The sequence below is a fragment of the Rhinolophus sinicus genome, linkage group LG03 (genome assembly GCF_036562045.2).
Source record: "Rhinolophus sinicus isolate RSC01 linkage group LG03, ASM3656204v1, whole genome shotgun sequence".
NCBI lineage: Eukaryota > Metazoa > Chordata > Mammalia > Chiroptera > Rhinolophidae > Rhinolophus > Rhinolophus sinicus.
The window spans coordinates 147,332,428-147,345,164 of NC_133753.1; the positions used below are offsets into that span (position 1 = coordinate 147,332,428).

At 33.0% G+C, this 12,737-nt stretch overlaps 1 protein-coding gene across 7 annotated transcripts in view; it reads left to right on the top strand.

Moving 5' to 3' along the window:
* SSBP2 (single stranded DNA binding protein 2) overlaps positions 1 to 12,737 on the top strand; it is a 272,802-nt gene that overhangs the window by 227,456 nt on the left and 32,609 nt on the right. For 4 of the 7 annotated variants that reach the window (XM_074328767.1, XM_019715078.2, XM_019715081.2 and 1 more), the window contains 2 exons: positions 118 to 209; positions 5,339 to 5,387. In XM_074328767.1, the coding sequence (XP_074184868.1) occupies positions 118 to 209; positions 5,339 to 5,387 (141 nt within the window). The remainder of the gene's footprint in view (positions 1 to 117; positions 210 to 5,338; positions 5,388 to 12,737) is intronic. The other 3 variants (XM_019715082.2, XM_019715079.2, XM_074328769.1) reach the window with 1 other exon arrangement.

Genomic DNA, 12,737 nt, shown 5'->3' on the forward strand with positions numbered 1-12,737 from the left:
CCTTCAGAGAATGAATTGCACAGGCCTTATCCATCAGGAGTTATGTAGGGAAATCATTAACCTGCTCTCCTTTCTTTCCCCCCTCCTCTTTGGTTTTGTTTTTTTGTTTTGTGGTAGTCTGACCCTTGGTTATCATTACAGAACTATGGAGGTGCAATGAGACCCCCACTGAATGCTTTAGGTGGCCCTGGAATGCCTGGAATGAACATGTAAGCAAAATGCTATATTATCCTGTTTAGTAAAATAGGACTATTTTTTGGTCTTCAGAAGTAACACTAAGTTGTAAAACAGTTTGAGCTCCTCAATGTTGTGTAGCATAAAAATGGGCTAAACATGAACTGTAGTGTTTGCTTCAATTTTCGGAAGATATTCTCTATGCTTTTCTTCCTTAAATTGCAACCTTTAATTATTTTTTCCATTTTCAGGTGCCATAAATGCCAACTTTTAGTCTGTTTCCTTTTGATTTTCGTATTTTATTTAATTATGATGAAAATGAGTCTTTTATAAATAAGTACGTAGTCTCCATGTAGTCTATACAAAAGTGTGAAGAGATGCTGACACCAGCACAGTGGCTTAACTCTACAGCCGTGAACAATTGAATATTGGTAACTTCATTTTAACAGACACACAGTGATTCTTAAGAGTGGAGTTTGTAACTCTTATTAATATATATGTGTTTACTTTTGCTTTGTTGGGGCCACTCTCAACACAGGAAGAATTCTCTCTGGGAGTATCTTCTATATTAAAGAACTTCCTATGGTAAAGGATAAATTTCCTTTTAAAACTTCAAGGTGTACTTAGATGAGGAGTAAACTAACAGTTTTGTTTTGTTTTTTCTGAAAAGCCTTTCAAGCCCAAAGTGAGTAGATTGTTTCTATCAGCCGATACAATGCAGTCTGTTAAAGGAATTTTTATTTATTTTTTATTATTTAATTTGCCCTCAAAGTGCCATATACACCGGGTGCTTGTAGTGACTGATTAATTCACTAGAGGATCCGTTCCATGATGTGGCTTAAAGAAAGCTGACCAGAAATGATGAAAATGTTTCCTATAGGTTTGTGGGTAGTCTCCTTTAATGTATTTTCCCTCAGTCCATGTTTTGGTAAGTTTACATGTCAAATTAAACAACTCGCCATCATTTAATGGCATTGAAGATGTACTGTGAGATATGCTCTATGGATGTACACAGGGGTTTTTTTTAAGTTTCTGAAACCATTTTCATGGAAAGCAATTTTGCCTAAAATAGAAAATAGGTTAATAGGTGGGTATCAGTCAGACTTAAAACTAACAGAACATGGGGAAAAAGTAGGTCAAATTTTCCTATCACGTCTTTTTCACTTTTAAAGTAAAAATGGATAGACATGAAGCCTGACTTCTTAAATTCCTCAAAGGCTCAGCCTTTATTAACGGTTTATACAAAAAGCTGTGAGTGATATTTTGTGCTTATATCAAAAACTGAAACTCTTACCAATAGGATTTAGATATATATAAAATTTACGTACTTGAGATTCTGACTTTAAAATGCCATAGCTTTTAAGGAATATAATTTTGAATAGTATGTATAAATGCAAGGAGTGTACATTTTTAATACTATGATCAGTCCATAATTATCATTAAATATTAAGAATCACTTTGTATATTACTCTTTATAATTAGAGTATATATCAAATCATGAGACTTGAGTAGCAGCTTTAATTGGTCTACTTCCTTTCTTACATACATATAGGTACATTTAATTCCCTAGACTATGGAGACTAAAAATGGGGCTGAAAATTTTAATATGATTATATTTATTTGAATTTCGGATTCTCATTTAAATATACCCAGATAAATGTATTTTATTAAAATGTATTTATTATATAATATTTTACTACTTATATAGTTTCTGGTTTTTAAAGAACCTTTAAGCCTTACAGTCTCAGATTTTAATTATTTGTTACTGTTGACTTTTATTTGGGGTCTTATATCATTTTCACTTTTATATAGATTAGGATTCCTTCAAGGACAATGAAAATATAAATACTTACGTATTTAAATTTGTATATACTTCCCTCTGGCAGGGTAAGTTTTGATGTATGGAATTAACCAGAGAGAATAATTCTTGTACTGATAATTGCCACAACAAAGCAAAAGTGAATTTAAAGAGACAAAAAAATAAAAACACGTATTATTATCTCCATTGTACTCAGTAGAGTAAACTTTATTGAAATTCACTTCATAATTTATTATCTTTAAAACAAAGTAAATCTTACTGTGTTATGACAAACAAGTATTTCTAACTGATATTTGAGCTCTTTCTTCATGTCACTTTTCACTTGTTTAGTAACTTCAAAATGAAAGGAAAAGGCATTATAATAGTGGTACCTTAAGCTATGTTTTTTTAACAGTCTAAGGTATTTGTGTGCTGGGTCAGGAGCAGCCTACCAGAGAACCAATATCTGGATGAGTTTTCTTTAGCTTATCACTTTTTCTTATTTGCCATGAAAGCATAATGACAATGAAAAATACCAAACCCTGGTCACTAAAGTAATTAAATACTGTATTCTAACTACCAACTTTATCTCTTTATTGAAGAATAAGCCATTTGGAACAAAATTTTAATAATTTTTTTGTTAAAAAAATATTGGTCGCCTCCAAAACAAATGGTTAATCTGATATAATTTTTACATTTTCATGCTTTAGGCAAGATAAATTATACTTAATATCATCTAAAATTAAATGATAGCATACTTTTATTCTTCCTGTAATTAGTATTATATCTTTAGGAGTCAAAGCTTAATATCAATTTCAGTAATTCAGAGGAAAATTTACAAACAGCAGCCACAATGTAAATGATTTCAAATGCATTAGAGATTATTTTTAAAAGGAAACTGCATTTTTAAATTAACTACATTTTTACTATTTTCCAAAGAATTTAGGATTCAGCGTTCAAGCCCTTCTAATGCAACTTGTATCCCTTGAAATTTGTATAAACTTAAGAGGACAAAGGATTTCAAAGGATCTAGACCTCGTTCTAGAACATATTCTATAGAATTATAAAGTTTGTGTAGTTATTGTCTTGAAATAAAATGACTGTGGATTACAGAAGAAAAGAGGGTTTTTCTCTATGGTAATCATGGTTGCTTTGATTTTATAATTTAAATTCCATTTTTCTTTTTCTTTTTAAACGAGGCTAACCTTATTCTACTTCAAACTACACTTATATAGAAATTTTCATTTGAAATAATGCCCATGTTATAGTTTGTAGATTACTTTCATAATAATACTGATGGCCCTCAAAAGTAGTGGGAATTACTGAGCTTAAGTGGTTGTTCTGTTAGAACTACTCACTACTCTCACCCCTACTTTACTTAGCACTTTTTGTGAGATTTAAAACCTTTTCAAACATAATGGTAATGTTTGGGAAAATTTAGCGTATCCATGTGAGTACCTAACCTATTATATTAAAATGCAAGTTAATATGAAGTACAGAATGTGCTGAGGTTCAATTAGTATTTGTCAAATAATTGAAATGCATAAAAGGTGTTTTATATGTTACTTAAAATAAATTTAACATTTAATTTAATGTTCATTTAATTGTTATTTATTTATTTAATTAAGTAAAATGTTTATTTTAACATTTAATTTAGCATGTTAATTTAACGTTAAACAAATTTAAAATAACAACTAAATATTTTATTATTTTTAGTGTATCTTATTCACACAGTACTTATATAAAGATATTTCAAAATTGTGAGATCATTATATAACATCATTTTATACAAACGTTTGTCGTGATTTGGGTATAGTATATTTTTATGTTGTTTTAAAATAAATATTTCTCAATTTCTTAACTGTTTTACTTAACATCAAAGAAATCATGTGGGTTAACATCAAAGATATCAAATATTTTACCTGATCAACAAATATCCTATTTTACCTCAATTCTGTTTATTAGGACATTGAATCTTATTTATAAAATCATCTTTCTAAAGTATTCTAGTAACTAATTGCAAAATCATCATCATCATCATCAACATCACCATCATCACCATCATCATCACCATCTTACACAAACAAAAGTTTCCAGAGACAATCCAAGTGCCCCTCACCTTCTCGCTGTGCACAATATTTCAACCCAGTCCCCTCTGGCATCATATTTTCCCCCTTCTCTTTCTTAAACAAAATTAGGAAAAATTGTACTTGGGCATCCTAACAGAGCCCAAGGACAGACCTTCCATGCGTTTCCCTGCTGGGGAATCCCAAAATGAAATTAAAAACAGTTCTAAATATTGTAAGCAAGCATGGGAAATACAGCTAACTTGGACAGCCTCTGGATGACCTTTAAAACTTGAGGTTTAAGGTCCCTAGAATAAGAATCAAGGGACATGTTTTTTTCAGTTAAAAATTTTCACTGTTTTTTCACTGCAATTAGGGGAAGGAGGATTTTGAGTGACTCTCATTACAGAGGATTGGCTGACAGTAGTCTGCTTTTTATCAGGCAGTATTTATTCAGGTATATTTAATATTAAAACATGAGAACAAGAGATCTTTTTTACTTAATTAGGTGTTAATTTTGTTTTAAAAGGTTTATGTCTTTTTAAGCTATGGAATACAAATCATTCTCCTTCACCCTAAAATGAAGTAATATATTGACATACATTGGCATAGCTTACCTCCCATTTTTCCCAAGATTTACTCTGGCCACTGTATTGAACTACAATTATTAAAACAAGAAAATTGATTCCCTTGTTTAATAGTAACCTAATTGGCAATCTGAAAGACAGATTGATATATAAATGTATAATGTAATATGTGATAGTCTTTAAGTTTTTGAAAGGGAGGCAAACTTAGACACCTTTTATGTACATTAATTTATTTGCATCTTTAAAAGTGCACTCATTTTTTATATATTGATATAAGTAATTTCATTTTCATTTTGAATGAGATAGAGGTGGCACTTATATTGATGCCACAAGATTACAGTTTACAGTATTTGCTTTATAAGTACTTTTTACCCCAAAAGTGTGTTTTCATAATGATTTACGTATATGTATGTATTTACTTCTATAGGTGAATACTACTTTTAGTGGTTATTACAATAACTGAACTTACTATTAAATTAAAACTGGGCTTACTAAAAGTAGTTTGATTGGGAAAGAAAACTGCTTTGTGAAATTCTAAAAATTTTTTGATTCAAGAAATAAAACTGTAAAAAATAAGTATAAACAGTATAATTTCATTGTTGAACTAAAACTGCATGGTAACTGAATTATGTTAATATTATATGATCTGTTATTGTTTATTTTGAAATGCTCAAAGCATAGGTTAAAATGGCATTTGTTATATTGTCTTGTAGGGGTCCAGGTGGTGGAAGACCTTGGCCAAACCCAACAAATGCCAATTCAGTGAGTATAAGTTGTTTTTTTTTTAATTTTCTTTGTACCTTATAGCATTTAACAACAACAAAAATCTGCTGCTTTTGAAAGCTTCTAAGTCGGTTATATTAACCTTTTTGAAAAAGTAATCATTCAAAAAAAAGTGTTTTTAAATATGCATAATTTTTGAAATTATGTATTTTTCACTTCAATGTCTAATGTACACTGTGCTCTGTGTAGATTAACAGACTTTCAAAAATAAAGACGGAAGTATGATTTAAGCATACTATAGTAGCCCATATTTATCACAGAATTTATTTAGTATAAAATGATTTATCTGCCATGATAGCTACAATCATTGCTAAGTTGCCAGATAACAATTGAGGTTATTATGATTATATTTTCTGTACTAGTGACACCTAGGTTTTCTCTCGCTGCCCCAGAAAGCAAGTGTATATTTGCCTTGTGCCTATGAGCTAAATCACCCTCCTTACATATTTATCTATGTTGGTGACATCCTGGGAATTTTCCTTAAATGTTTTGTGGCAGTGGTTTCACTACACAAATATTTTTCTCCTTTAATAACGTCACATAAATATATGCACAGGTTAAAAATTAAGCTTACAGTGTTAAGATTAATGATTTTCTTTAATGATCATGGAGATGATTTTCCTTCTTGACTTTGAAATCTTGAGTTCTTCAGTATGTGAGAGAGGTCTGCTGTGTACATATGTGTAGTGTGTGCACTGCACAAAGGTGCCTGAGTCAAAGGAGACAGTAGGGAGCTAAAATACACCTTGTGTTCCACCCGTGAAGTCTATGAATATCTTCCCAGAAGGGATGCCCTTTGCTAATATACACACAGGTACCTTCATTGGCTAGCAGTGGCCTTAATGCTAAATAAACATGAAACTGATCCAATGTTTAAGGTTAATTTAAACTTCAAGAAAATTTAAAGTGAAGTGTGTTTGGTATAGTAAGAATCATCCTAAATCCATTGCTATTCTAAAGCAGAAATCACTTTCTTCTCAGTTAAGTAATTGTCGTATTTTTAAAAAGGAAAAAATAATTTATATTAGTTTCAATAGCTATGACATTTGCTAATTTAATAAAGTTACTTGAGGTGGAGAGATGATGTTGTTTCTATTTGGGTCTTCAATGTACTATTTAATCCCCACAGATATTTCTAAGATACTGTTTTGTCAGATTATTTTATACTGTGAATATCTTTATTCCTCCAAAATTCTTTTAGTTTGCTTATATGCTTTTGAAGAGTTCACATTTCTATTTGCTTCTTGCTATATATGCCTTTCCAATTCATTCAAGATTTCACTTTACAATGGCATCTGCCTAGCAGCTCAAAATACATTTCTTTCAACTCCCTATTAAAGTATCCATAAAGATACAGAAAAAAACATTTTTTATAACACTGAAAACTCTGACAATCTATTGCCAGAATATGGAAGGAATTTGTATTATCTGCATGACTGATTAAACCGAATTAAAAAGCACAATCGATGGCCCACCGTAGCTATGTAAGCCTTCCCACTGGAAGCAAGAACTCTTCCCTCCTTTCTCACTGTCGCCTCAGCCAGCCACCCTGCTACTGCACATTCCAGGTAGCCGGGGTGCATTGCACACCCATCACTGCCCACCCCCAGCACTACCTCCTTTTATGCACTCATCTGCAGACTCTCCCCCAAAACCCACTTAGGAAGGTGGGCAGGACTTGATATTGAAGATGGTGCGTGTACCTAGTGGGTATACTATTCAAATAGGAGTATTGGAGGCGGAGATGAGGAGAGTTTTGCATTCTGATGATTTTTAGTTTTGGGTACTCCCTCTCTTCAGGATTTTTCATAGAGCCGAGCACTGTGGGTAGGATAATGTACTGCATCAGGTCAGCAGTTCTGCATTATTTTACACCTTGAAAAACACTAGGAATTACAGTAGTAGCTGTGCATGTTTAACTGCTGTCCACTGGTCAATCTGAAATGGGCATTTGACCAGCACACATGTGGGCAAGTAATGGAGTTGAAAGCAACCATTCTGTTAATATGTATCATATGTGGGTACATCGTCCCTCACTCAAAGAAAGTAAATAGGGAAAGAAGTGGGGGAAGGGGTACAGTTTTCTCTTCAGAAAGAGAAAGGGGTCATCACCCTGAGCACAGGAAGGAAAAGCATTCCTCTGAGAAAGATTTATTGTGAGAACAAGAAAAAGAAAATCATAGAAAACTGATGACTTTCTAGTAAAAACATAGGGTTTGCATGAAATCAAGCAAAAAGTATTAAAGAGGATTTTCCCCCCTGAATACCATTGATTATACTTCAGTGACAACTCATCTGTATTATTTGGAATTCCAAGTTCCTTAGATTACTTGTCTAATTTAAAATTAGAAGCATGTTTCATTTTATATTAATACTGTAAGTCTCTGGGTCCACAGGGCACCCTATTAAATTGGTTATTTGTTTTGTTTTTGCTGTTTTCAAATATGTTTCACGTGATGTTTTTTATCTTTTAAATGTTTGTATTGAAGTCACTTCAGATTTATGGAAAAGTTGCAAGAATATTACAAAGGATTCCCACATACCCTTTACCCAGATTTTAAGTGTTTAAAGTTTACGTTTGCCTTAGAATTTCCTCTCTCTGCATATCCATATTTTTCTTGGACTATTTGAGTTGTGTTTAAGTTGTAGATATGATGATCCTTTATCCTGAACTCTTCAGTGTGTCTTTCCTAAAAACAAACACATTATCTTTCATAACCACAATATAAGAATCAAAATAAGAAAATTAACATAGATATAATACTATGTTCTAGTCTGCAGACCTTATTCAGATCTCACCAGTAGTACCAAAAATGTCCTTTGTAACAAAAGAAAATCCAAAGTCACTTGTCACATTCATCTGTCTTGTCTCTTTGTCTCTTTTAATCTGGAACTGTTCCTCAACTTTTCTTTGTCTCTATTAATCTGGCAGTTTTGTTGACTGCAAGCCAGTTATTTTGTAGAATACCTCATAATTTTATTTTGTCTGATGTTTCCTCATGATTAGATTCAGGCTATGCATTTTTGGCAGGAAGACCACAGAAGTAATTTGGGGTTTTTCTCAGTGCATCATTTCAGGAGGCGTTTAATGGTGATTTGTCCCATTACTTGTAATGTTAACTTTGATTACTTAGTTCAGGTGGTGCTTGTCAAGTTTCTCCACTGTAAAATTGCTTTTTTCTCTTTGTAATTATTAACTTGCAGACACGTGATTTCAAACTGCAATAAGTATCCTCTTCCTTTTCATATTTTCATCTGCTACTTTTGGCATCCGTTGATAATTATTACCTGAATCGTTTTAATATGTTGGTTGCCAAATAGCTATTTTCTAATTCTGTATTTCCTTCACCATTTATTAGTTCACATTCTACCATAACAAAGAGTTTTTCTTTCTTCTTCATTTTTTCTTTCTTTCATTCTCTCATTCATTCATGTGTTTCACATGTACTTGTGGATTCTTATTTTATTCAATAGGCTTTCTGATGCTAAAATCATTCCAAATTTGGCCAGTAGGAACCTCTTCAAGCTGCATCACTTGTCCTTTTGACATGTCCCCCTTATCCTTTAAGCACTTTGAATTATCTTATATTTTCCCATCCATAGCCCTGGATACAGCCGTTTCATTGAGGAGAGCTGGTTCCTTTTAATGGAGGATGGTGTTTAGAATCCATCAGAGGAATACAGCTTCTAGACCTTCTAAACCAACAGTACTGGGATATAGATGTATGTGTAAGTACATATGTACACCCACACACATCTATATCTTTCTCTATCTATATGTGTTAAAATCATGACTGCACACTGACGCTTCAGTTTCAGTCCAACACAAGAGTTCATTCTAGACTTTCTGCTTTCTGTGTTTGTAACTCACTTCTCTGAAAGTGAAAAATCTGCCTACCATTATCCACAACGTATTTATTTCCTTAATCTTTATCCAGAGTTTTGTCATGTGAAAGTGTTGTTGGCACCCTTTTACATGGCAGTAGGAAAAACATTTTAAGGACAAATTCATGTATTTACTTCAAAATAAAAATATGATTTTACTTTTTAACATCCTTCAATCTGAGCATTGTAGTATTGACCTCATTCTTATTTGGAAGTTTATTTACAAATCCACCAACTATTTTTCCTTTGTTATATTTTTCACAAGGAACTGTGCACTTGGGTATAGTATTCGACAAGGTCTAATCACTAAGTAGCAAGCACTTTTATCAAAATATCCTAATTATCTTTGTCTGGGGGCACTTTTAATTAGAAAGTACAGAAAAACATCCAAACTAGGCTCATATTAAAGAAGAATATTACTGGATCATAATATCTAAAAAGTCTATATATAAATTTGCTTTCCAGCGCTTTTAGTTCCAAGGGTTCAAATAATGTCATCAAGACTCTATTCATTGTTTACCTTTGTACCCCTTGTCAAAGCAGGAAGGCTACCTGAAGCTCAGATTTATATCCTCACAGCTCCCAGTTGAACACAAAAGAGCAGAACTCAGTATTAGTTAAGCACAGGTAGTGGGGATTACTATCTGCACTGGATTTGTTTAGCTTGATCATTCATGAACCAAGACCAGAGAATATAGTGTTCTTTTGGCCAGACCAAGGTCACATGCCCACTCTCTGAGCCCCACCAAGCCACATGGAAAAAGTAAGAGAGGTATGGTTCACCAAAAAAAAGAAAAATCAAAGAATTGTTAACAGAAGAAAGGATAAGCAAAAACGACAAATGTTCAGCATGGTATTGTATTTATCAGCTCACCAGCTTGACAGCAAAAAGAAAGATGAAACTCCTTTAAGGAAAAAAATGAGCATCTGTTACAGTGATTACACCTAAGCGAATACAAATATCTTACTCCAAATAGTCTCTGCTCTATACAAATAGATTCTCATTAAAAAAAAAAAAAAAAGACACATTAAAAGATAATAGAACATTTCCAACTTTACAGGGACACAGATAATGTCTTGATGTTACCAGCCCTGATTTCCAGTAAACCTATGCTTATGAAGTAGTTTTAAACTTCACAGTTGAAGAAAGAGTATTTTACTTAGGTAAAATATTAGTTCTCGTAATCATTTTAAAAAAACAAAGCCAAAAACCTCTAGTTACTCTGCGCTTCCCCCAGCAACACAGTCCTGTACATTAGAAGTCAGAATATTTCAGAATATTTGGATTGTCATCAAAGCTCTTGAATTTTCTGTCTAACTTAACCACACAATATATATGGCCCTTCATTTTCTCATTGGATAAATAAAAGATTCTTCTAGTTCTATGATTCTAATCTGTAGCTCTCTGATCTTTCTTATCTTCTACATCTGCATTTTCATCTTTCATTTCATGTTAATGGATATTTTGTATAGAATATGAGGGGAAAGGGAGGGGGAGATTAACTGCATTGGGAAGAAACTGGACACTAGAGTTGGAGAAAAGCTTGCACAAAAATAAAGAGAAGGGGAGATGCAGGAAAGCTCGATGAAAAATTATTAGAGTTTTAGGGAGGATAGATTGTTTGGGAATTACTTGGGATTTTGGCTTAAAGGGCAATAAAGCTGAACGAAGTAAAAGTGAATATGATGTGTACAGGGCTTTGACTGTTGAGAAATCTGGAATGTATCATCTGTGCAGAAGGGGGTTCTCAGTTGTCCTTTAGAAAGATTGTATTTAAATGGATACAGTAGTGAAACAAAATTAGGTGATTATAGTTATAGGCCTTATAAACTGTTATCAGAGCCTGATGTACAGTGGTGGTAAAAGGAATGGTGCAGATACATTTCACAAATAGAATCTAAAACACTTGGTGACCTGTTGGATTTGGGGATAAAGAAAAGGAAAAAGTTGAGGGTGATTTCAAATGTTTGAATCCAGGTATCAGGGAGACTAGGAATAATACAAACTGAGTAGGAACATAGAAGAAGAAGCAGGTTTAGAAGCAGGTAGACAGTGAGTTTTGGTTTTGGAATGTTAAATTTGAAGTACTTGTAGAATACCACCTTCAATTCTTCAACAATGCCTAAATGCCTTTTTCTGTAATTATACTTAACACATTATGTTGTAATTTAAATCTATTTTTTTTACTTTTCTTTAGTCATCTACCCTTCCTGCTCCCATTATCTTTGGCCTCTTCTCTATCAGCTAAAATGGCTTTACATTTTACAGAGAAAAAAAAAGACCATTAGATTCAAATATCTTCAGAGTCTACCCTTCACCTCCAGTATTGTGAGACCTTCAGTCATCTTCCTTTCCTCTAATCTCAGAAAAGGAAATGTTCTTTCTTTTCAGTGCTAACCCTTTTATCTATTCTCTCTACCTTACCTCTTGTTGCTTCTTTTCATATCTTGCTCGTTCATTCTTCCAAACCAGTCTTCAGTCTGTACCTTTCCATTGACTGGAATGTTCCTCTAACAGTATGCCAACGAACAAAATGCTAAGACAACCTTAAACCCTAGTCTTCCACTCCTCTAGAGATGAGGGGAGACTGATTAAAAAAAAAAAAACTACTTTCCACCCTTCATCAGTCTCAAAACAGCATCCCATATCTCGCACACTTTCATTCCCTCACCACCATTCTACTGGACAATGAATCCCTTAACCTTCCTATCTTTTTCATTACTATCTGTAGTGGCGCAATGCCTGAAACATAGGTAATGAACCAAGGTTTATTGAACTGACTTCTCAACAGTTTCATTTCCTATGAAATTCCTATTCGGAAGATTACTAGTGACCTTCTACTTACCAACCAAACACAGTGACTTATTTTCTGTCCTCATCATACGTGACCTCTGAAATATTTGTCACCTTGGTTTTGTTTTAAATGTCTTGTTGATTTTCTTCATTTTAATAATGTTTCTTTATTTTTTCATATTTGTATTCCTTTTTATTATTTATTCTTATATGTGTCACAGAAAGGTTGAAAGGCTTAAGTCTGACAGATCTGAAGAATAAGCCCAGTTTAGGCATTTCCTAGCCAAACTGCACCTACGTCCTGCTTCTTAAAAGTCTGACTTGCTTGATTTTTATAGGATGTTTTCTCCTGACTTTACTCCAGTCACACTGTCTACCCTTTCTCAACCAGTAATATTCTCTAATTCCAATCCTGGAATTTTTTTTTTTCATTTTAATGTTTTCATGTGGCTTAAACTGTCACAAAATCTCATTGAATCCTAGATCAAGTACTTTGCTCAGCACAAAATGGAAGTGTATTCAACTGAAATTGTATCTCTAGTCCTGACCGCTAATAAGTCCTAGACCTATATTTCTAAATTTCTGTTCAGCACATCTGCCTCAATGTCTACTGAGATAAATGTTTTAAGTAATTTAAAATGTTTGTTATT